Source organism: Mustela putorius, unplaced genomic scaffold, assembly GCF_011764305.1.
Source record: "Mustela putorius furo isolate JIRA1106 unplaced genomic scaffold, ASM1176430v1.1 tig00003962_pilon_pilon_pilon, whole genome shotgun sequence".
In the NCBI taxonomy this organism is placed as follows: Eukaryota; Metazoa; Chordata; class Mammalia; order Carnivora; family Mustelidae; genus Mustela; species Mustela putorius.
In genome coordinates this window covers 8,416,334-8,442,801 of record NW_025422106.1, presented here as the reverse complement: position 1 = coordinate 8,442,801, position 26,468 = coordinate 8,416,334, and the positions used below count along the sequence as shown (strand labels likewise).

General features: G+C 38.6%; 1 protein-coding gene across 3 annotated transcripts in view; it reads right to left on the bottom strand.

Annotated features, from left to right (window-relative positions):
* The window catches only part of STXBP4 (syntaxin binding protein 4), a 165,576-nt gene that overhangs the window by 45,188 nt on the left and 93,920 nt on the right, over window positions 1-26,468 (bottom strand). For all 3 annotated transcript variants that reach the window (XM_004747367.3, XM_013053675.2, XM_004747368.3), the window contains exons 15-16: window positions 26,125-26,174; window positions 23,551-23,684 (exon numbers count right to left, since the gene is read on the bottom strand). In XM_004747367.3, coding sequence (XP_004747424.1) covers window positions 23,551-23,684; window positions 26,125-26,174 — 184 coding nt within the window. The remainder of the gene's footprint in view (window positions 1-23,550; window positions 23,685-26,124; window positions 26,175-26,468) is intronic.

Sequence of the window (26,468 nt, the reverse complement as noted above, 5' to 3'; positions counted from 1 at the left end):
GCTATCATTTTGACTTTCAGTTTCTTTAAAGTGGACGGAGAACTAAAAAGTTATGAAAAATCTAATGGCAGAATTCTTCTAGACTTTTATAATTTCCCTCCAGTCTTTTACAGATGACTCCCTCACATCTAATCAACAGCATTCATTACAAGCTCACCTTTATCAAATCTCTCTAAAGCAACCAACTTAATTTTTGTAAAAATAACTTTTTCTTTTCACATTATTTCATTAAATTACAAATTATGCAATTAATTTAAAAATTTTTTTAAAAAGAATTTATTTATTTATTTGACAGACAGAGATCACAAGTAGGCAGAGAGGCAGGCAGAGAGAGAGAGAGGAGGAAGCAGGCTCCCCGCTGAGCAGAGAGCCCGATTCGGGACTCGATCCCACGACTCTGGGATCACGACCCGAGCCGAAGGCAGTGGCTTAACCCACTGAGCCACCCAGGCGCCCCCAAATTATGCAATTAATTTAGAGTAGCAAGTATACCCGACATTAATCCTTTTGGAAACAAAGACAACCAACTCTGATAAACATTCTTTTTTTTTTTTTTTAAAGATTTTATTTATTTATCAGAGAGAGGGAGCGAGCACAGGCAGACAGAATGGCAGGCAGAGGCAGAGGGAGAAGCAGGCTCCCTGCCGAGCAAGGAGCCCAATGTGGGACTCGATCCCAGGACGCTGGGATCATGACCTGAGCCGAAGGCAGCTGCTCAACCAACTGAGCCACCCAGGCGTCCCCTCTGATAAACATTCTAACTGGCAGCAGCTTAAGTTCAGGGTAGCGCTGGAAAGAAGACAGGACAGACACCACCCACCGGCATCAAAGAGTATGCTTTATAGAGAGAAAAGATCAGCTGGTTAACCTGGTTAAGACAGTTTCTACTTTTTTTGGAGCAAGTGGTTCTAAAAACATACATATATACATACACACAGTATTAATGACTGTGGAGTATTTTATAATTTACTGAGATAGTTTTTAAAAAAATTTTACTATCTAACAGGACAATTACTTAACTATTCAAAAGCATATACTTTAAAACCACTCAGTTTTTCTTGGGGCACCTGGGTGGCTCAGTCAGTTAAGCAGCTGACGCGGTTTTAGCTCAGGTCGTGATCTCAGATTCTGGGAATCAAGCCTGCATTGGGCTCCAGGTTCAACAGGGCATCTCTCCCTCTCCTTCTGCTCCCAATACACACACATGCACACCCTCTCTCTCAAACTAAATCTTCAAAAAAAAAAAAAAAATTAAAACCAGTCACTTTTTCTTGGTTTTCACAATACTATATTTATCCTAATTTCTATCTTTCTGACCACTACTTTTTTGTCTAGCTTCTTCTTTCTCTATAGACCTTTAAATTTGTTCTTAGGATCTTGAATCCCCTTCTTTTCTTGACTTATATTCTCATCCTCAGTGATCTCACAACATCCCAAACTTAAAAAACTCTACCTGTGCTGCTGACTCTCATATTTGGTGAGCCCAGCCCTTTCCTCTGATTCCAGAGTAGTATAAGCAACTCCCCAAGAACATCTCCACTTAGAAGCCTCATAGGCAGGGGCGCCTGGGTGGCTCAGTGGGTTAAAGCCTCTGCTTTCAGCTCAGGTCATGATTTCAGGGTCCTGGGATCAAGCCCTGCATCAAGCCCCACATCGGGCTCTCTGCTCAGCAGGGAGCCTGCTTTCCTTCCTCTCTCTCTGCCTGCCTCTCTGCCTACTTGTGATCTCTGTCAAAAAAAAAAAAAAAAAACCAAACAAAAAAAAACAGTCTCATAGGCAAATTAGATGTAATTCTTCTAAAATTAAGTAGTATTCCTCAAAAGCAGATCTTCCCTGAAATCTTCCCCATTTCACTAAGTCAATCTATTCTGGCCTTCTTTTCATTTCTTGGAGTAGGCAGCTCTTTGCCTTTGTCTGGGATGCTCTCTGCTTAGTTCACTAGATGGTTGGCTCCTAGTCATCCTTTAAGTCACCACTTGGAAGCTCATCAGGCGAATAGATCATCCCTGCCCACAAGTAGTCAGAGAAGCAGGCAGAGAGAGAGGAAGAGAAGCAGGCTCCCCACTGAGCAGAGAGCCCCATGTGGGGCTTGATCCCAGGACCTTGAGATCATGGCCTGAGCCGAAGGCAGAGGCTTTCACCCACTGAGCCACCCAGGCACCCCTGCATATCTTTTAAAACTTTAATTATATACCTATGAATGTGGTAAGTGTTCTAAAAAAGAATAAGGTGCGGGGCACCTGGGTGGCTCAGTGGGATCAAGCCCCGCATCAGACTCTCTGCTCAGCAGGGAGCCTGCTTCTTCCTCTCTCTCTCTGCCTGCCTCTCTGCCTACTTGTGATCTCTCTCTGTGTCACTACTTGTGATTTCTCTCTGTCAAATGAATAAATAAAGTAAAAATAATAATAATAATAATAATAAAAAAGATATGCAATTACTCCCTGTCAAATGTATGCTCTAGGGAGGCCATGTCCTAAATTTTATTCTTTCCCTCAACACACAGTGTCTAGTGCTCAATATTTGTTGAAGAAAGGAAGAGAGGTAAAGAAGGAATAGAAGCAGTGAAATGACTCACGGAGGGAACAGACCCTAAAAATGAATGCTTTACAGCAGTTCTTGGAGACTATGGTAACAATTCAAATACAAGCTAAAACCATTCAATCCATCATTCAGTTGTTTTGCTCCTATAATGTCAACATCTGAGGGCATGGAGCTTGCCCCTCCAGCTACTGGAGTCAGCACTTTACTCATAACACAGATGTTTGATGTTATATCTATATAGCTGAAACTATCATTTTATTGTCTATTAGTAAAGCCAATTTGAATAGATCTATGTTTCTTTAAGATACACCCTTCCTGGGCGCCTGCGTGGCTCAGTGGGTTAAGCCGCTGCCTTCGGCTCAGATCATGATCTCAGGGTCCTGGGATCGAGGCCCGCATCGGGCTCTCTGCTCAGCAGGGAGCCTGCTTCCTTCTCTCTCTCTGCCTGCCTCTCTGCCTGCTTGTGATCTCTCTCTGTCAAATAAATAAATAAATAAATCTTAAAAAAAAAAAAAAAAAGATACACCCTTCCTGAATGAGGGCTGTGCTATTCAGGTAAAGCCACAGTGCTTCCCACTGTGGGACATGCATCCCACGTGTGATGAGTGTTCAGCGAAGGAACCTGGAGTTTGTCCAGTTTCTTGACAATAATGTTATGGCATAATGGTTGTCTAAGAACTTTGGTTATCATGAAAATCGGAATGGATCACAAAGGGAATATTTCATTACCCTGTCTTTTTTATAGAATGGGCTGAGACAAGAGGAAAGTTCGTAGCATGGCTGAAATCTGCACTATCACTTGACATGATAGAGCTGGAGAGTGTTTTGCTTTCCAGAGTGTGTACATCCTCTTAAAAAAAAAAAAAGCGAGATTATAATAGTAGATTGTAATAACAGGAAAGATTCTTTGAAGAGAATGCTCAAAAAATATTTGTTTACTTCAGTGTCAAATTAAAGAGCCAAAGTTTCTGCCCACCAAGAATTCTAAGATGACATCAGACATAAAAATAAGAAATTTCTTTAAGTAGATCCAAAAAAGCACATTAAAAAAACCAAAAACTGGCGCCTTGGTGGCTCAGTGGGTTAAGCCTCTGCCTTCGGCTCAGGTCATGATCTCAGGGTCCTGGGATCGAGCCCCCATCGGGCTCTCTGCTTGGCGGGGAGCCTGCTTCCCTCTCTCTCTCTGCCTGCCTCTCCATCTACTTGTGATTTCTCTCTGTCAAATAAATAAATAAAATCTTTAAAAAAAAAACAAACAAAAACAAAAACAAAAAACAACTTAAGAATGAATCTTTAAATATTTACCTCCTGAGAAATTTCCCTCTAGAAAGATTCTTAATTATACTTTGTTTATTAGCTCATCTGCATTATAATAGCACTAGGTACTTGTTTTTCATTAACAAAAGGTTTTGATTAAAAACTTTACACAGATAGTGCCTCTATGTAGCTGACTCATATTTTATGATTAGTGGTAGGTGTGCAGGAAGGGAATATGCTGGTTTTGTACAGGAAATACTACAGAGATTTGGAAATCTAGGTCACATAACCGAGCACTGCTATTAAAGAACACAAAGCCCCATTTTTTTTTTTTGTCTTCCGCTCAAATAAGAAAATTATGTTTAAACGAAAGTTAAAAACTGCTTTGTAATTACATTTGGTTAAGTTACATGATAATTAGTTATAGCCACAATTATCCTTTTTGACCTCCACACAGTTTTAACATGTTACTTTCATATTCAAGGAGGTTGTGTTCAATGTGTACGAAGAGCAACCACTGCACAGAAAGCCAGATAATAAAATTTGTGCTTCTGTGAAATCTTTATCTGGAAATCTCAAAATTGTTTTAAACACCAGTGAAGTTTCTGCAGCATCATTAGGCGGTAGAGTTAAGATGGGGAAACTTGGCATGTCACAGGGAAAGCCAACAACTATACAGGAAAGAGAGATGCTCACAGCCCTGTACATTCCAAGGGATTTGCTTGCTTTCATGGCTTCTGAATGTGATGTCACAGTAAACACCTATCTGTGTGCTTAGTAGGGGCTCATGGTCTTTGGAAACAGCACAAGCACCACAAAATATTTTGACGTAAAATATCTAAGCTATATTCTCAAATGCAAATATACTCCACAGCAATGTTTTGCGTGCATTGATGAGTTTTTTGGGAAATGGTACTGTCTCCTTTGAGCATTTAAAAAAAAAAATTTGTTTACAAATGTGTGTTCCTCACTAAACTTTTTAGTCCTTGAGACATGAGAACACAGCTCACATGTTTTAGTCTAAATATAAACAATCAAACAAGACATTATTTCCTGGAATGTGTCTTTACTCCTCTATTGGGGTAGGAGACCTAACCTATACCATGCCCACACTAATAATTCAGAAAAAGAACTGAAGTCTTTCTCTGTTATTTCCCACCGTGATTAAACCAAGTGCATGAATCATTTCTGATCAGTCAACTTTAGTTCAGATTTGACTCCTGAACTACAAATTTGAAGAATAATCCTAGGTGCTGGGAGATAACATCTCTGTCTCCTAACAGATGTCATTGTTTAGATTGGCTTCCTTTGCAATTGCTTTACAACTCTGAACTTCAGGTTCCTTACTGGCAGAACCCTCTTGAGGAGTTACTATTATAAACTGTGACTGGGCCAGAGCCTCCAATACTCTAGTCAACAACTTATTTAAAAATAACTGTGTTGGGGCGCCTGGGTGGCTCAGTGGGTTAAGCCTCTGCCTTTGGCTAGGGTCATGATCTCAGGGTCCTGGGATCGAGCCCCATGTGGGCTCTCTGCTCAGCAGGAGGCCTGCTGCCCTCCCCTGCTGCCTGCCTCTCTGCCTCGTTGTGACCTCTTTCTCTCCAATAAATAAATTTTAAAAATCTCCAAAAAAAAATTGTGTCACTGCATTTCATTAAAGAGAAAACAAACAACGGTTTCCACTTCAAAGGACAACAACAATAAAAAAAGATGGTGTAGTTAAAAAATGCAGAAAACGAATGGAGTTTGCTCTTCTGTTTGGGAAGAAGTATAGAATTTGTCAGTTTTTAGAGGAAAACTTCAAGGTCTAAACTGAGAGGACACAAGTGACCGCACAAACAGGACCTTCCTTCTGGCCCACCTTTAACGAACGAGGACACACCAAGAACCATGAGGCCGACAGCTCGGGGGGATTCGGCGTATCCGTGCTTTTTGTTGCTCAACGATCTAGGAAGTCATATCACATACCAATATATCTTTCTGCCTTCAGATTAGAAAAAAGAGCTCCATGATTTAAGAACTTTGTTCAAGGTATTTATATTTTTAAAAAGAGCCAATGTGTTTCCTAAGGAAGTCTTTGAAGGTTGATTTACTGCGAGATACTTAGAAAAACCTGCAGCAGTCTGTTTCCTTAAGTTAATGTCAATTCACCATCTTCTTAAGCAATAAAATGGCATTTTGCTGCTCAGAAAAACTCTCCAACCCAAAGCATAGCAACGCACTGGACAGAAGTTTGTCAGTACCTTATCAATAAAGACAGACCCACGTTTGGATCACAACCTACATTACAGGACTAGGACAGTGCAAAGATGTTTTCAAGAAGGCTGAAGTTGACAACAGCCTTGCTCACAAAGAAAGGATATTACAGATACTTCAATCCTTTTTTAATATTTTCTTCCAGAGCCCCAAATCAGGACAGTAATTAAAAGGGTGCCAAAACACTCAAAATCAAGGTTGGCTCTGGAAGATAGACCCATGATTGTAATATCCATGGGATCCACTGAGTTTGATGGGGGAGAACTCAGAGCCTAGTTTTGTTTTCAGTCATGAAACCATGAGAGAGGTGTTGCATCTTTTATGGCCATGTTCTGCCTTGATGGTATTTGACCAATTATCCTGAAGTAAACAGGATAAAGGGTAATTTGACCAATTACCCTTTCTTGAAGTTAAAAAAAAAAAAAGAAGAAGAAGAAGAAGAAAAACTGTTTTCCCTTGGGTTCTCTATTACTTAAATAGTTCACGGTTAGCCTAGTCTCAGAGACATTTCTGTCACAAAGTCTGCACAAAGCACCCACAGTTGTGATGTGCTGCCCTAAGGGACATATTATTGTTAACGGCCCATCCAGTCTTTTGATTATCATTGTATGGTTAATGGCTTTTTAGGATAATAACTCTGATACAGACAATCAAATACTTTAATTAGTTTATTACCCCCCCCCTTTTTTTTTAATTTCAGAACAGATCCAGGCTATATTTGACTTGAATGTGAGAGTACAGGGCAATACAACTTTAAGGTCATTACAGACCAGTTTAATCCTCAATGGGGTTCCTCTGTCTCTCACTTTAACTCAGTTTCCAGGAGTTGAGGTGGATTCTAACCCATATTTTATTTGTAAACAATATTGGCATATCAAGACAATATGACAAAAGTATAGAACATCAGGGGAAAGATAAGCAAAATAACAGAAGGGATGAGAAGTTTTTCTAAACGACTGGGAGTGGAGGGGAAAACAGAACAAGTGAGACTGGAAAGGTAGAAAGCATATGGGATCAACTGTCTTTTGTACCCAAGATAGCAGAACAAATGAATGTACAAAAGAATTCGTGGTTCGGGCACCTGGGTGGCTCAGGTGGTTGGGCGACGGCTCAGGTCATGATCCCAGAGTCCTGGGATCGGGTCCCAGATTGGGCTCCCTGCTCAGTGGGGAGGCTGTTTCTTCCTCTGACCCTCTCCCCTCTCAGGCTCTCTCTCACTCACTCTCTCTCTGAAAAAAATAAATAAAATCTTAAAAAAAAAATAAAGAATTGGTGGTTCCCACATTTTACAGGTGAGGAGACCGAGGCACAGGGAGGTTATGAGACACATAAAGGTCTTACTACTCATAAGAGTCAGATGTAGGATTTGAACCCAGGATACCTGGTTCTAGAGCCACTGTATGACTTCTCCCATTACATAAAAATAACATGAAAGTGTTAGAAGTTTCAAAAAGCTGGGGGTAAAAAAAAAAAAAAAAAGCACCAAAAAGTAAGAAGGCCAAAATGTAAATAATGATAGCCTCTTGGTAGTGGATCATGAGCAGTTTTTCCTGCTTATTCATTCTTTTCAGATCTTTGCAAAATAACAAAAATAAAGTTTAACACATTTTTTATGTCAGCAGACAATAAAATAAAAATATTGCTGGCCTAACTAACATTCTCCCTCTTATCTTAGCACTTCTCAATTTAGAAAAACGAAGCACATACTGAAATGACATGTTGCTGACAGCTATCAGAGCACATGGCATCCCTCCTTAGAGAAAATCACAGAAACCTGGGCCCAGGCAGGGATGCATTCAGATTAAGCAACTTTCAACACATGCTGTAGGACTGGTATAGGTTCAGTTCAGTTTCCTATACCTTTTCTCCCCTACCCCTCCACCTTTTAAACTAGAGTTACATAACTGATATTTGTCATATGACCAGGAGATCCTAAGAGATATTGAAATGCCTCATGAATCACAGAAGATTAAACTGACATTCAAGACAGTGTTGGTGTAAGATGTATTTCTGCCCTCACCAATCTACCAGAGCTTCTCGCCTAAAGGTCACAAATGCTTACACTCACAGCCGGTCCCTTGCCCACATATTGTCCTCTTATTACCAGCATCGAGTGATGCTTTCCACTCCCTCCTTGAAATTCTCTTCTCCTGGGCGGGTTTTTTTTTTTTTTTTTTTTTTTTTTTTAAATCTCCCAGTATTCTACTCTTCGTTTCTACTTCTATCATCCTGACTGTTCCCCATCTGGCCCTTCTCCCTCCTCTGAGCTGTCCCTAAAAGACTTTTCCTTCTTCCTGTTACACCCTTTCTCTGGAGGGCTTCAGTTATCAGAACTACCAGAATCATCCCCAGGGCAACATCTCCATTCCTGTGGTCTCTCCCAATCTCCCTGCTAGATGTCTACCAGCATTTCTAATGTCTAATGCAGAACTTGTCTTTCTTCTATCCCGAAGTTGTCTTCTCTTCTGGGTTACTTGTGACTTTTAATGGTTCTACCACCCTTCAATAATCTGGGCTCAAAAATTCAGGGCCATTTTGACTTCTCTTCCTTGTCTCTCTCTTCAATTATTATTTAGTCCTATACCACCTACCTCCATGATCTTATTTACTTAGTCGATTCACACATGTTGAGTAAGTGCTGTAGGGAGGGATTCTGGGGCTGCAGTGGTGAACAAGACAAGTGAGAACCCTGCCTTCCTGGAGTTTATATTCTAGTAGGGCAGACACAATTTCAGGGGGCAATTAGTACTATTAGAAAAACAAATAACGCAGGGGTGCCTGGGTGGCTTGGTCGGTTCAGAATTTGCCTTTGTCTTGATCCCAGGGTCCTGGGATCTAGGACCTGGGATCTAAGACCCTGAGTCAGGGTCCTTGCTCAGCAGGGGGTCTGCTTCTCCCTCTGCCCCTCCGCCCATGCATGTGCGTGCATGCACACTGTCTCATCCTCTTTCTTTCTCTCAAATAAACACAATCTTAAAAAGAAAAAAAAAAGGAAAACAACCTAGAGGGATCATGAGTGATTGATAGTGGTACAGGGGCTACTATTTTAGATAGATTGGCTACGAAAAGTCTCTTCAGAAGAGGACATTAAAGCTCCCTGAATGTGAAAGTGAGCCTTGTGAAGATCTGAGGAAAGACTGTTCTAAGGAGGTGGAACAGCAAGTACAAAGGCACTGGGGTGGAAATGAATTTGGCATGTTTGAAGAACTATAAAAAAAACAATGTGCCTGGTGTAGTATAAGCAGGGGAAGAGTGGTAGACAAGGAGACCAGATAGGGCAGAAATGAAGGACCTTGCAAACTATGGTAAGGAGTTTGGATCTTATTCTAAGTGTAATGGGAAATGTTTAGGGAGTTTTGACTTAGGGGGTGATGGGGTCTGATTTGTCCATTAAAGACCACTAGAGAGCAGACTATAAGGGAAAGTAATATAGTACTTGTTAAACAAACAAAAAAATCCACACCATATTCTTAGGCAATACACATGGCCATTAAGCCACTTTTTGGATTTTTTTAAAGTAATCTTTACATTCAACATAGGGCTCGAACTCATAACCCGGATATCAAGAGGCACATACTCTAACTGAGCCAGCTGGGTACCCTGAGCCACTTTTTTATAAATGAAAGTTTCAATTCAACAGATATGAAATTTCCTCACTCATAAATAATGATGTTATGAGTTGAAATACTTTCATTTCCTTAGATTAAAATAACACCATGTTTCTGAAATGGACAGTAAGCAATGGAGCATATAGGCTTGCTCATTTTCTACTTATATGTCATGTAAATGAAACCAAATCTTTTGGGCATTTTGCCATCAGTAATGTCCAACAGCACAATTAGGAATGAATTAACAAAAGTATTTATAAAATTCACAGATTGCGTGTAATGAGGTACAATGGACCAGGCATTCAGTGTGCCAAACAGAAATGAATAATGCTAAAATTATGTTTCCACTAGGGGTCTACAAAGAAGGAAGCTGAAAATAAAATGAATAAAAGATAAAGGCATTTCAATTATTGTCAGGTTATAAAAGGCTTATACTTTTATGTCATGTGAAGCTAGAGAATGGAGGCATAGCAAATGAGTCTATTATGTCAGTATCATTTGGAGTCAGACAATTAAGCTTTTGGCATCTACCAACACTGAATATGTCGCCTATAAAACTGAACACAACGTGGTAGATTGAGACAAAAAAAAAAAAAAGACCATTATGAAATAATCAGTATTCCTATTAGGCTTTTAAGGTTCCTTTTATTTACAAAAAGCAATTCACTCATCTCTGTATTCTCTGGGTTTATTCAAAAAGCAATTCACTCATCTCTGTATTCTCTGGGTTTATTCATTTCCTTCCATGTACATAAATAAATGTCATGCTTGCCTTTTCATTCCCAAAAGTCTAAAAAGGGAAGAGCACCACAGTAGGGAATGATGACTTTCTTTCTTACTGGGTTTATGGGTGAGGTAACTTAACATGGAATTCATTCATCAAACAGTCATGGAGAATCAACCATGTGTCAAACACTGTAATAGGTAGCAGGAATACTAAGCCAAAAAAGACAACATCACATGGTGAGAAGGGAGAGCTGCTTCTCTGAGGAAGACTCAAGACAGCATTTCTAACATAACAGCAGCTGTTTCTGAGGCTGGTGTCTTAATTAAGATTGTAAAAAAGTATCCTTTCTATTTTTTCTTCCAAATTTCCTTCGGTTGAATAGAAAAGAGTCAAAGAGGTGAAGGAGACAGAGAAGAGTCATCTCTTGAGGGGTGTGAAGATTGACTCGAAGCTCTAAATGTAATTTCTATCTCCTATTCTAATGGAATGGGATGCTGTATTCCAGGGAAAATTCTAGCCATGCCACTCTAAAGGTTGTCTCCTCAACTGAGAAGACAGAAGCAAATGGCAGTAGTTCATGATACTGATTTTTCTATTGCTTTGCCAAATGATCAGATATATGGCAGCTTAGAATAACACACATGTATTTTATTACCTCACAGTTTCTGTGGATCAGGATTCTGGGAAAAGCATAGCCAAGTCTTCTACCTAGGGTCTCACAAGGCTGCAGTCTCATCTGAGGCTTGACTGGGGAAGGTTATGCTATTGTCAAAAGAATTCAATTCCTTGTGGTTATAGAACTAATAAAGACTTCTGTTCCCCTGGCTATCCACCTGAAGCTGCCTTCAGTTCCTTGCCATATGGGTCTCCCAACATAGCAACTCACTTCTTTGAAGCCAGAAAGGAGTGGGAGACTCTAGCAAAATGGGCACTAAAATCTTGTGCAATGTTAGCATGTATATCTTGTCTTTGCTGTGCTCTACTGGTTAGAAGTAAATCAGATCCTGCCCATCCTCCATGGGACAGGATCACACAAAAGCACGAACACTGAGAAGGATGGATCATAGGGACCCCGACTTAAAGAGGGTCTACCACATTACTTAGACTTGTCCCCTCTATATTAATTTAACATACTGAACCTTCTTTCTTTTTATTATTGCTTCAAATACAGCTCTTCCCATCTTTAAAAATTTTTTAAAGCTGAACGTAATCCTTGCTTTAACATTCATGCCACTATTCTTAAGAGTTCTTGTTAGTACTAGGTTGTTTGTCCAGCTTTTATATATTTGTTTGAACATCTAAGCTTAGCATAGAACTCTAGGAAGTTTTCCTTGATTTATATGTACACTTCTGCCCTTTCCTTCTTGCTGAGACTGTAGGGGAAATTCTGGATGGAATTCATTTTTTTAAGATTTATTACTCCACAAGTCACATTGCTATCCACAGTCTCTAAACATTAAGAACAAACCCATTTAACCCAAGTTTAACATAAAACAAAACTGGAATCTGGAATCTGTGGTATATGTCCAGATATGTACCTAATAAACAATTGCATCCTCTTTAGATTCTCTTAGAACTACAATCCCAGCAGGTGTTACAGCAGTTGAAGTGCTTCCCTATTACAATAGCTTGGCACACACCAGTTAACAATCCACCTTAATGAAAGCATCATCTACACTCTTTTTCTGCCTGGGCTGTTTGAGGTCCACTTTTACAGATTTACTTTGGTGGCTTCTTTCTCTCTCTCTCTCTCTCTCTCTCTCTTTCTTTCTTTCTTTTTTTCCAGCTCTATTGCTCTTTCTGGAACATCACCCCCTTCACATTCATGGATTTCTGACAGGAAAATGCCTGTAGTCTTGCGCCCCTTCTACCAGATCTGAAAAAAAGGTGTGGCCATTCATGGAAATACTTTTTGGTCACAAATCCCCAGCTGATGGTGAGTAGCACCCACCTAGGGTCTGTATGTATGAGAGAGAAGAGTTAATTCTGTTCTTCCACAGGTCTTTCCTACCTCATGACTGAGCTTTAGCTGTTTACTTTCTACTACAGGGGCATCCTCAACACTGGCAGAGTCTGATCTTAGTGTCTCACACATAGGTGTTCAACAAATATTTGTGGGAAGAATTGGCCAGCGTCTACTTCTATGTATAAGTAGATAGTGCTATGTATTAGATTCATTCATATGCATGGGCATTTACTCTATTTAATAAATTCCTAGAAATGAAACTGAGGTTCAAAGAAAATGTACATTTTTGACTCTCAGAGACAGAGACAGACTGTTCTCTACAAGAGCAGAACTGAGTGAAATCTGTCAATGGTATATAAGTGTGTTGGGGTTTCCTTATGTATTCACTAACACTACAGATATGTGGCCCTCTGGTGAATAAAAATGGCCTCATTATTTTAAACTCACTCCTAAGTGACATCAAAACTTATATGCTAAACATTCATATATATTAAGTATTAATAAGTATTAAGTATTATTAAATATTAATTAGTTATAAAATAGAAATATCTCATGAACACCTACTATGTGCCATATACTGTTCTAAACATTACCTAAATTGTAATGAAGATGATATTCAAGATCCCTATCCTTAAGGAGCTCATATTTTAATAGAGGAGACAGACAGTAAGTAAGTAAGCAAACAAATAATACTGTGAAGTCTTACGAAGAGAATAAATTATGGGAGTGAAACAGATCTGGAGGTAGAGAGGAGGCAAACATTAAATAGACTATTGGGGCTCTTGGCTGACTTAGTAAGAACATGTGACCCCTGAACTCAGAGAGTCCCAGCCCCATGGTGGGTGTAGAGATTAAATAAATAAATAAAACTCTAAAAAAGAAATAGATGGTTATGAAAGTAAACAGGCTGAGGATTGAATGATACCATGAACTGGACCTCTCCATCCATACTGTCCTGTTTTCTCAAGTATCAGGCATTCTCCTGCCTCAGGGCCTTTGTACTTATAATCTGGAACATTCTCCTAGCAGGTATCTATAAGACTTACTCCTTCCTTGTATGGGTGAGATGCCTGTGCAAGTCTAGTTTAAGGGTTTGCAGTGAACTGGTGCTAGCTGTACCCATTCTCAGGTAGTATTAGTACTGCTGTCTTCTATACAAGTTCAGCAAGGCTTCCCTCTCCATTAAAAGACTAGGACATCTGGAGAGCCCTTCTCTACTGCTCCTTTAAAGAATGAAATGTTACTTGGCAACTGTTTTTAGAGGCATTTTAGCACTTGGTTTCTCACATGTTCTCAGTGGAGTAATTTAATAATGATAGATTACATAAATTGACATGAGTAGACATCTTTCACCACCTTCTAAGGTTTCCAGCTGTCGAAAAAAAAAAAAAAAAGGAAGGAAGAAGGAAAAGAAAAAAAAGATAAAGGTGGCGAAGGTGGCGTAGGGAGAGAAAAGTTTATTAGTTTGTATCAGACAGGGTTGCAGGGACAAAGTAAAATACCCTTTTTACACATTGACCATGAATGATGAAGGGATAATGAGGAAGATAATGATGATATATGTATCGAGCACCTACCAGATGGAAGCCACTTTATAAATATCATCTTTAATCAGCTAACCTATTCAGATATATTAGTTTTAATGCTCTAAACAACCCTATGAGTTAGTGATATCTCCAGTTTCATAGACAAAGAAAATGAGACTCAGGGAGATAACAGAACCCCCAAAGCATAAATCTATTAGGTGGAAGGGCTGATATTTGAACCCTGTAGCATATGGTCTTTTTAATACTATTCTGCCTTTCTACAAGTAACAATGAAACTATCTTTTTGATACAGATATCATTCAGGGTGCAAATAGCTATTTTTTTTTTAATGTAAAAACTAAAGTCAATTTCACAAATGATACTTCATTTTATCCTGTGATATAATGAGCAGTAATGCTCCTTCTTCCCATTTCGTAAATGGAGCAAAAGTGAGGTTGAGGAATTTACCTAAGGTTTAAAAAAATCTTGTCCTAGATGCAGATTTTCTCAATCTCAATGCTCTCTCTCTAGCCTACTTGAACTTTAACTTTCATTAGCATTTGGTGGTTACTATAAAAGAAACGAGAAACACAAATAGCACTGTATAGTCCCAAGACCTAATCGTTTTTTTAGTCTAGTTGGTAATGTTGGTAGAATAGTTCATAAAGTCACATACTTTTGAAAAACACTATTAAATATTGAGTTCTTGACTCTGTATCTTTAGTTTCAAGATCTTTATCAACGCACATTTATTATTTCTTCTGTTGCATTATTTTGTAAATGGTTTCAAAGAGAGCTTTTTTACTGTAAGTTTTCTATGATGCTTAAAAATTCTTTTACTTAATTTTTTTTTATTTTTTAAAGATTTTATTTATTTATTTGACAGAAAGAGAGATCACAAGTGGATGGAGAGGCAGGCAGAGAGAGAGGGGGAAGCAGATTCCCTGCTGAGCAGAGAGCCTGACACAGGCTCAATTTCAGGACCCTGAGATCATGACCTGAGCTGAAGGCAGACACTTAACCCACTGGGCAACCCAGGGACCCCTCTTTTAATTTTAAAAAGGATGCTTTGAATTTCAGAATTAACAAATGCTCACTCTAAAAAAAGAGAAAAATTAAACAATATAAAGATTTCTAATAAACCAACAAACAAACCCACAGACAGTTTCCCAATCTGACCTCCTGAGAAAAACATTGCTATCAATGAGTTAGGTTGGAATCTATACCTGTTTAGAAGCTATTAAGGCTCTTTAAGCCTTGTTGTTTTATTCATAATATTTGTAAATCATGAAAATTAGTTAAGCTGAGATAAATTTTGGTCAATGATTCTAATTAAAATAAAAAATGAACTCTAATGAAACCATCTTATATTTATACAGTGCTTTATATTTACAAAGCACTTTTATACTAGTTCACTCAATCCTTGAAACAACCTCATTAGGAAGACTGTATCCCCACCTTCCAGACCGAAAGCCAAGACTCCAAGAGGTCATCGTAACTTATCAAATCTAAGACACTGAGAATACCACACTGTGCCATTTTATATGCTAAAAAACAAAACAAAACAAAACAACAACAAAAACGCCAATTCAGTTGTGACATAATGACCTAACTGGACCCTGTGAGACTCACAGGACTTAATATTAGAAGACCTGAGTCAGGGGTCTGGCATTACCCTTTCCAAGCGTGTGACTGAGGCAAACCTTTTCTTTTCCCCTCCTAAAAATAAACGTTTACTCAGCATCTGAAGTGTGCTTAGGGGAACAAAGCCAAGGAAAACATGAAGTAGTTGGTACGCATCAGAAACGGGTAAGGTAAACCATTTAAGTTCTCTGAGCCTTGATCTTTTCATATCTTTTAAATTAAAAAACAATAATGCCTATCTCACAGGGTTGCCCTGAGGACATATGGATGAAAAATCGTACTTTCAAACTACCTATGGCATTATTATCTTTAAATATATTTATTTGTAGTAGTAATATTAATAGTCTACTGTTCATGGCAGGAACTTCTGATCTACACTGGTATATCATATTAAATCATTATTAAAGCCGTTCCTGCACACGACAGCTACTGCCACTGTCTCCCTTGAGATGAGCTGTTAATACTCTGTCCTCATATGAACTCTGGAGAATACCTTTTCATTAACCTGAAACAATGTATTCCGTTTGGATGAGGACATTTTCAGGCCTTGAGGGAAAAATTTCTTTCTGGCATCATTCGCATTTTGCTTGTTGGGTTATAGGACTGAAACATGAGCCCCACGGTAGACTATCACTGCAGTCAGTTCTAATTGTGAAGGAACCGGAGTTCCATTTTTCTGGAAGAGAGACAGTGTACTATATTCAAACATCATTGCCTTCTGGAAGTTTTGTAGCAGTCCTTTTTTTTTTTTTTTTTTAAACCTTTGTGTTGGAAATCAGTCTATGTTCCCATGTTAGTGCAAGGTATATAGGCTTTTCCCTGAATAAATCCTAGATACTGCATATCCTGCAATCCCCTTGACAACTCTATTCCTGCCTGGTGGGAGGAACTGAGTCTTGTTCATCTGGACATGTCTTCATAGCTTCCAGCTGCTGGCAGTATACGTGATTAAAGTATGTATCTGAAATATTTCCCTGGAAATGGTCTTCTAGGAAGACCATGTGGTAGCTCTGGGATTGATTCACACTAGGTATTTTGTGTCTATGCTAAATACTGGAAATATGGTGGCTTTCTGATTTTTATGACTGGCAAGCTGTATTATATCTGCTTCTTATGGACCAACAGAAAATAGTAGAGAGTTACAGATTTGATATTGCTACATAACTTTAGCATTTCAACTCTCAGGAATTTGTTTAATGAAAAAGGCAAATAGCCCAGAATTAATTAATGTGCAGAAGGAGCAACAGGAAAACATGCGATAGTTAGAGATCCAAGATGATAAGAGAACTGCTTTGTGCATCTGGACTTCTGACCCACTCTGCACATGAATATCGAGTTTAAATATGAATACTGAATTCCAGGTGTTCCAAAATGTGATATACAGTGATGAACTACTGAATCTGTTCTTAAAAATGAATATTTGTTCCTTGCTATTCAAACTCGCTGTAACCACCAACCAGTCTTCCTGCGTTCTTTACTCTTGCTACTCCTATAGCCCAGTTTCAAACAAATGCCTGGATCATCTTTTAAAATGTAGATCAGATCAGGTTTTTTTCTCCTGCTTAAAGCCATCATGGGCTTTTATGACACTCAAAAGAAAATCCACCCCTGAAGCAAATAATACATTATATTTTAAGTAAAAAAAAAAAAAAGAAAGAAAGAAAAAAAAAGAATAAAAAGAACAAGAAAATCCAAACTCCTTAAAAGTGTTCAAATCCCTGTGTGGTCTTGCTCCGCTCTACATTTCCACCCTTATCTCATGCTTACTTGTCTGTTCCCTCCTACGTATCAGAAACCCAGGCTTTCTTCTGTCCCTCCGATATGTCAAGATTGCTCCTACCTCAAGGCTTTAGGATTTGGCGAAAAAAAAAAAAAAATCTCTTCCCATAGATTTTCTCTTGGCTGAATTTTGGCTCAAAAGTCACCTCTTCAAAGAGGCTTAGGATTCCCACTCCTACATCATCTGGTTTTATTGTATGCTCAATAGTCATGGCTGTTTGGAATTATTTACTGACTTGCTAACTTGTTTGTCCAATTCCACCCTTACAATGGACCTAAGCAGCTTAACAGCAAGGACTTTGTAAGCTAGTACCCCACTGCCTAGGTCAGGGTCAGGCTGATTGCAGAGACTCAATATAGTTCATGAAGGAATGAAGTAATAAATCTAAACGGCTACCTTTTCTTACATGAGGTATTTCTCTCTCACTTTTTTTTTTTTTTAACACCCTGGCAATAAAACTGTACCAGGAAAGAAATTACTTATTTTTTTTTGAAGCGAACAATAATTTGCTCATGTAAAGCAAAATTAAATAACCCAAGCACAGTTTCCTTTCCAGAGATCACCCGAGATTACATTCAATATATTTTCTTAATGGAACATCACAGCAGTGACCTACTTTCAAATTGCAACAATACAAGAGAATATGTGAGTTCATGGTTTTCCTTGAATGGTGTGACAACACCAGTATTTACAACAGGTATTATCTAGCTCTGAATGATCAAACCACTAGAGAACAGGTTCAACTCACTACAAAAACAGGTGAAATGACATTAGAGTCACATAAACTACCCCCTTATGCTTGGAACAATCTGTCCCAATTCTAGGAGAAAAACGATATATATATATAGAGAGAGCAATGATAACTTTATGAAGAAGGAAATACTATAATGCCCATTCTAAACAGGATAGCTGACTTTCACAAAAAAATCTATAGCTTTTCCTTTGATAAACTCATGTTAGTTAATAAAAATATGTGTGGGGGGAAATAAGAGAAGCAGTGATGATAGTTTGAGACCTAGACTAAGTACAATGAGAAATGCTGTATCAAGTCTGACTTCTAAAAGGAAGAAAAAAAAAACTATTATAAAGTCCTTCAAATGTGCAGTACAACATTTCCCCTTTTTCTCATAAAACGTTTTCCCATCTGCCTAAATAACTTCCAATTAGCATCAGAATTTAAAGACAAAAAGCAGCTATTACTGACATTCTTATTTTAAAAGCTAAAATACTGTCAGTTTCAGACAGGAACACCTGAATTGATGGGGGAAGGTTCCACAGACAAATCTATATAATCACCTGGTCATTGTTTGGTAGGGGTAAACTTCACCTTTGTTTTCAACTGGCTGAGTGAAAATTACAGGATTATTCAACCAATTTATAACAGTTGAACATCTTTATTTCTGCCATTAAAAGAAATGGCTGTGATGCAAATAATTATCTATGTATTTTTATGCACATCACTCATTATTTTCTTTGCAAAATACCAATAGGTGGGATTATTGGGTTAAAATACATGACCACTAAAATATTATTTCAACTTTCAAAAACACTTTTCAAATAGATATTTTAAAAGCTCTTGATACATACTGCAAAACTGATTCCCAGGGATGTTGTGCCAAGTTATATTCCCACCTGTAGTGGATGAGAATATTTACTTTCAACTTTAATTAGTGGCAGGTCCAGATGGCTCCTAAATTGGATGGATTTTTTTTTTTTAATGCCTAATATATAACCTAAGAAAGTGCATTCTCCACAGGAAGATTCCTGCTCCCTGCTTCCTTTGCTCAGGCATCACTTGGGTCCTCGTGGGTGTAGAAACCTTGGCTCCAGCTGCTCATCTCAATCCCGTGAATCTCTGAAGCTTAAGGGCTCACTTATCATTACAGTTTTACCCTCTGTTCTTGGTGCAGAGAGACGCACATTTCTTGGTTTTCATCTTTTAAATACACAAACATAATTTTAAATGTCATTTCTAAGTGTAGGAGCAGAATGGGGAGGTTTTGGCATGAGATCACTCTGCCATCTTGGTAGATGGTAGTGTCTTCTGAATCCTGACAGCTCTATTTTCTTGCTTTAATACTGTGGACTTTTTCAGGATCATATACTGGTATGCTTATGGATATATATATATATTTGTTTAAAAGATCTTGAATGAAAAGTGTATACATATATATATACACACACACAAAATAAATGCATAAACATAAAAAAACCCACACACATGCATGTGTATATGTGTGTGTGTGATGTATTTCTCTTTATAAAAGCTTGAATTTAGAGGATTCTCTACTCAGAATTGGTTTTTGACCTTTGAAAGGATGTGTGGACCCTGTGGCTGCACTGACATTCAACCAAGTTGTTGTTGGTGTTACCCTCTCGCAGCTCTGGCAGGGAGCTGGCCAGCGTGCCCTCCTGTTGTGAGTAGAAGGATGATGCAGCAATCTGAGGGGAGTGAGAGGTGAGCCAGGACCAGAGGTGGCTGTCAAGAGCCCTGTGGCATCTGGTACAGAAGCCACTGTCTCGGGCTCCCTTTCCTATGTGCCCCAGTGCATGTCAGATGTCAAGTATGTCTACACTGCCAACGGACTAAGGCCCAGTTGGCCTTCTGCTTGACACAGAATCTGTGAATCGTGAGGATTTCAAAAATGCCACTGACTCACCAAGATAAAAGAAGAAAAACAGCCCAGTTACCGCCTCGCCAGTCATTGGCTTTATTCATTACCCCTTCAAATCAGAATGCATTAAGGACTGACCTGCCGCAGTGACCTCCAGTTACTCCCACAATCACCACTATTGTTCAGCAGGGGGCTAACAAGTTTGTGGTTCGTGTTTTCACTGTATGTGGTCCTACCTGCCTTATCGAAAACTTTTTGGGATTTGCCTGTATGACTATTGCTTTTGAAGATTTTTATACTATATTTATCATTTCTTTGGGAATTTTGAAGGAACTTAGATGCCTGGGATTGGCTGCCAATTTATCAGGAAGTCAATAAGTTCTTATTAAAGATCTCCTATGGAATATCTGGCCAGGTATTATTTTATTACGCATTTTAAAAACAGACCTGCAGGGGCACCTGTGTGGCTCCATTGCTAAGCGTCTGCTTTCAGCTCAGGTCAGGATCCCAGGGTCCTGGAATAGAGCCCCACACTGGGCTCCCTGCTCTGCAGGCTTCTACTTCTCCCTCTGCTACTCCCCCTGCTTGTTCCCTCTCTGTCAAATAAATAAATAAAATCTTAAAAAAAAAAAAAAAAAAGAAAAAAGAACTGCTTCTTCCTGCTTTTGTTACAGGATTATTTTGTCAATCTAGATGTCAGCCGAAGACTGCAGTTCAAAACAAGTAGCTCTTTCAAATAAAGATTACACTAACACATTACAATACTGACTATGTAAATATTGATGGAGGGTTCCAATACCAAATGAAAAATGCCTATTTGTCTATATAACATTTCAGTGGAGGCAGTATAATGGAACACACCTAAGTTTTGTTATAGTTAGCAATAAACAACTGAAAGATAAGCTGCTGATTCAGACACTTAACCACGGTTTCCTGTGATGGTTACATTCTAACTCAAAGTTGAAAGTAACATTAAATGTTATATACTAAGAAAAGCTCTCATCTACTCTATTTTCAAATGGCTCCAAACTAAGAGAAGATTTAGACAATAATTACTGGATGCCTGGGTGGCTCAGTGGGTTAAAGCCTCTGCCTTCGGCTCAGGTCATGATCCCGGGGTCCTGGGATCGAGGCCTGCATCGGGCTCTCTGCTCAGCAGGGAGCCTGCTTCCTTCCTCTCTCTCTGCCTGCCTCTCTGCCTACTTGTGATCTCTGTCTGCCAAACAAATAAATAAAAAATTTAAAAAAAAGATGTAGACAATAATTACTTAATACTCTGCACAGAGGAGAAAGCTCATTTAAATGAGCTGCTTTAAATAATAGTAAGAATGTGGTGCCAGCATTAGCAGCACCAGCAGCAATGATGTCACTTGTGGAATATCTTCTACTACCGGGTGCTTGTTTAGCCACTTCCCAAGTATCTCACTTGATGCCCCAATCCTGTCACTTCAGATATTGTGAGCTCCACCTTTCACATGGTCAGAGAGAACCAGAGATGAAGTCATTTGCCCATTGGAGTTGGCTGGCTAACTGGGATGATCCCTGGGGCACCTCTGGGGATCTGCAGGGCTTCTGCAGAGCACTGTTTACGTGGGTTCAGATTGGTCCTCTGGGCTGCCTCCAGGAGCCCCATCCTTCTCCATTGCTAAAGGCACCCTGAAGAGAGCTGAAGGGCCAGGTTTGCAAGGCTATAGGAAGCATTAGTGTTCTCTACATTAAGATCCTACATCTTAAGTCGGGGCTTATGCACACGCCGAAGAAGGATGCAAATGTGTGTGATTGCACATGTCTGGGAACAGGGCTTCTGTGAGATTTCAGTGGAGGCCATCATCCAAAAAAAGGTTCAGAATTATCTCCTACATATTCCCCAGGGACTGGTTTTAAGCTAGAATACCCAAGAAATCTGATTCTCATTTCTGAGGAAATCCCATCGTATAACATCCCAGAGTGTACTTATGCTAAGAAGAAAGTAGAGGTAATTACTCAAGAGAAAATTCCAAATTGTTACTTGAGATAAGCAGACAGTCACACCAAAGGAAATGAGATTAGAGACTGCAGTTGAATTATCTACCTCATGGTAGTGATTTTCTGCTTTTCATTACATACAGAAAAAACCTACTGCATAAAGAAAAAGAAAAACGAGCTGAGTTTATCTGAATTATCAAACATAAAAAGACAAGTCATAAAAATTATAAAAGGACTGGGAATATATGCCAATATTAGCAATTATATTTCTACATTTCAATGCAGAAACTATTGGCTAGTTTAAACAGCAGACTTGGTACAATCTTATGACAGATAAAAAGTGCAGATGGAATTTTTCACTTTTCTTCCAAAGAAGTTCTGCTGAATTTCAAATATTTTCTTTGAATAATCATGTTTGACAAATGTAAAGGTTAATGTTAGCGAGGTAATTAAAACTGATGATCGCAGTGTCCGCTGGGCTGTGTCTGTGTGTGTGCAGGTGTTTCCCTCCACTGTTCCCACCCTCACTTAAAAATGTCTATTTTTACTATTAGAGGCATGTCTTTCAAACCTCTTTATGTGACATAGTTTTGAAGTTAAAAATTACCCCCAAAGGGTCTTTAAAAAGGAAGCCAAACCATTTGCTACCTAGGACTTTACTCAAAACTTGGATACTTTGTTAACAAAGAATTTCATCTGTGCCTCTCCACACTTATATTTTTATATGTTCCCCAGCATAGGGAAGATTAAGAGTGGCAAACAGGGATCGTGGAATGGGAGAGGCCAACCAGCAGACAGACTGACATCAAGGGAACAGACCTAAGAACCAACAGATAAAAACGGAGACCAAATCCACGAAGAGCCAGAAGCGCTGGGAGGCAGGAGGAGGGAAGGATGGCACCGTCCAATCATGTAAGCTCCCCCCAGGGATCCCCCTGTGTGCTGGGTTGTGGGAAGTTACTTAGCCAGTTGCCCTGCTTCTCTTTCTGGCCCAGTGCTGACTCTGGGGGTGTCCAGTGACAGATCATGCAGTTCTTTTAAGAAAGGTATTCTCTTGGCCCTGGCTTAGGAGTAAATGCCTGAGCCAGCAGCTCTGATGAGGAGGGAACTGGTTCAGCTATTCCACAGCCCTTTAATTAATTACCCTGCCGACTGCCCAAGGGTCTGCTCCTAGTTTTCCCTGCCTGTGATCTGGAAGTTTTTTCATGGTTCTACTTAACTCACTGTTTCAGCAGTTTTGTTGTTCATCTTTATTGTGTTTTGGGGTCTTTTGCTCAGCTGGGCTGTACCTTCAATTTTATCCTATCTGTTGCATATTATTCAAAAATTCCTCAATGTGGGTTCTAATCTTTCAGGTTTCCAGTGCTGCCGTGGATTTATTTTTCTGTTCATTCTCCCACTTCAAAAAGACTTTGGATGGAAGTAGAGGTAATCAGCTATCTTCTCTTGGAAGCCATTTTAGGCACTTTAAATAAATATTCTCCCCCTACAATTAGTGTATTAAGATTGTTTTTTTATCAATTAGCTATTAATTTTACTGTAGGCAAACCAACACATTTAACAAAATTAAACTGTCAAGCTTAAAATTTCTTTTTGTTCTGTTAAATAAATTACTAAAAAAAAAAAAAAAAGAAAAAAGAAAGTGAAAAATTGCAGAAAACTTACAATCCATGTCAAGTATGGCCCGAACAGATTTAACGAGTTCCTTAGATTCAAGAGCTAGCATTGCTGGGATGTTACGTCCATTCCTTCCCAGTGGTGTAAGAGAAGTCTGAGAAGCTAACATGGCTCTTCTTTCACTGTGAGGGCAGTAACATAAAGTTGAACTTATCATTCAATAAATAACATCCATTTTGACTTAATCTGAATTCTTATGTATAAAAATATTTGTACTTCTGGGAATAGTGTTATAAAATGAAGTAATCACAAAACATTTGTTTTCAGTTCTTTATTATGTAAGAAAGACATATTTAAAGAATTAGATTGACCTCATAATAAGGAGGAATAAATCATTTGTTGGGCTTATTTTGTGAGTTCTTATGTTACGCTAACATGATGTAGTCTTTAGTTTTGTAAAAATTCAAATGAAGCATTAAACAGAAGATAGAGTATATTAAAAAGACTGAGCCATGGGACGCCTGGGGGTTCAGTTGGTTAGGTTAATCTGCCTTTGGCTCAGGTCATGATCTCGGGGTCCTGGGATCGAGACCCACATGGGGCTCCCTGCTCAGCGGGTAGCCTGTTTCTACCTGAGCCCTGTCGCTCCCCCTGTTCGTGCTCTCTCTAAAAGAAATAAATAAAATCTTTAAAAAAAAAAAAAAAGACTGAATCACATTTTTCTAGAGTTTAAGTTTCCAAGATGTGGTGAAAATTTGCTTAATGTTTTTTAAGGTTACCCTTTTTTCTTGAACCAGTTTAAGGCAAGGGTAGGCTCTAGCTTTTAAAGATTTATTTATTTATTTGACAGAGATCACAAGGAGGCAGAGAGGCAGGCAGAGAGAGAGGAAGGAAGCAGGCTCCCTGCTGAGCAGAGATGCAGGGCTCAGTAACAGGACCCTGGAATCACATGACCTGAGCCGAAGGCAGAGGCTTTAACCCACTGAGCCACCCAGGCGCCCAGGCTTTGGCTTTTAAGTAGTCATTTTTAACCTTCATATTTAATGCCAAAACTTCTGAAATATTATTTAAGGTCATGAGACTTGACGCTTGGGATGGGGGATATACCTAAACACACAAGGGGAATCTGCTTGCTAAGTATTTTAAATTCTTACTGAAAATAATTATCATGAAATTCACATAATTATCTTACATCATTAGCAGCATGGATAGCAATAAAATGTCAGATTTTTCATTAGAATAAGGCATTACAATAAAATGAATTTAAAAATGTACTATTGGGGCGCCTGGGTGGCTCAGTGGGTTGGGCTGCTGCCTTCTGCTCAGGTCATGATCTCAGAGTCCTGGGATCGAGTCCCGCATCGGGCTCTCTGCTCAGCAGAGAGCCTGCTTCCCTCTCTCTCTCTCTGGCTGCCTCTCTGTCTACTTGTGATTTCTCTCTGTCAAATTAATAAATAAAATCTTTAAAAAAAAAATGTACTATTATCGCATAACATATGGAATAATCAAATTATTATGCTGTACACCTGAAACTAATATATATTGTATGTCAACTATATTTCAATAATAAAATATTTTTAAAAGAATACTACCATAGACATTTTTCTAAAGTAAAAAAAAAAATGCCATGTGAAACCCTAAAATATAATAAGAATACAATGATTCAACTTTATTTATTTATTTAAAAAAAGATTTTATTTATTTATTTGGCAGACAGAGATCACAAGTAGGCAGAGAGGCAGGCAGAGAGAGAGGAAGGAAGCAGGCTCCCTGCCGAGCAGAGAGTCCGATGCGGGGCTCAGTAACAGGACCCTGGAATCATGACCTGAGCCGAAGGCAGAGGCTTTAACCCATTGAGCCACCCATGTGCCCCATCAACTTCATTTATTAAACTTCTGTTTTTATAGCTAAGGGCAGAGTTTTCCTGTTTCTGCAAGCCTTTATTGCTAGAAGTAGAAATACATTGCTAGTGGCAGCTATTATAAGATGAGGGAAAAACTTGCTTTGAAAATGTATAAACAGGAAACTTTCTTTTGTCTATCTTTCATTATGTATCAAAATGACCATAAACTTGCAGTATGAAATACATAAATCTTATTAGTAAGTTTGTAGCTCTTAGTAAGAAACTTTAAATTGGAAACAAACTGTGAATAATAACAAACCCAAGGTGTATCCTCCAAATGTATTCCTTTTATTTGTGTCTACTGAATGTTGAAAATGAAAGAAACTGACTGTATGAACATGTTTTATAAAATTCTGTTTGCCATAACAACTGATCTGCGGGCTTGAGACTGACCTTTCAAGTAATTTTTATTCATACACAGGATGCTTACAGAACTTCAAGGTAATCCCATTTTTACAGAATTCCTGACAAAAACAATATAGGTGATTCCTACCTCAATTTTCAAGTTCTAGGTTATAATGACTGGCTAAATCCCTCCAGAATTTTTTTTACAGAGATGGGCTCAAAACAACATGTCCTTGTATCTATTTCCACAAAACATGAAAAAAACAGTATCCAGCAGGAGTCTTAAGATTATTTAAGAGATTTTAGTATTTTAATCACAATTACCAAATGAAAAACGTAATCATACTCTACAGAAAACACTTAAATATTCTTACCTTAAATTTGATAAAGGAGAAGTATTATCAGAAAATAATTCTTGAATAGTCTAGAGACAAACAAGACAGTAAAGGAGATTTTAAGTTTGATATTTTTAGGATGTCTTTTCTTATTTAACTAATATTTATAACCTCCCCCCCTTCCCACTCCCAATTAATTAAAAGGTATTTCTATTACATGTGGGAAAAATCAATTACATTGACATGGATGTGTAATAACTATGGAAACATTTCTTTATAGGGTAAATATTTATCAAATAACATTTACATAGTATTAAGAGTTTTGAGAAAGTGTTCATTAAAACATAGTGTATATTTGGGATCATGCTATCCTATCAATTATT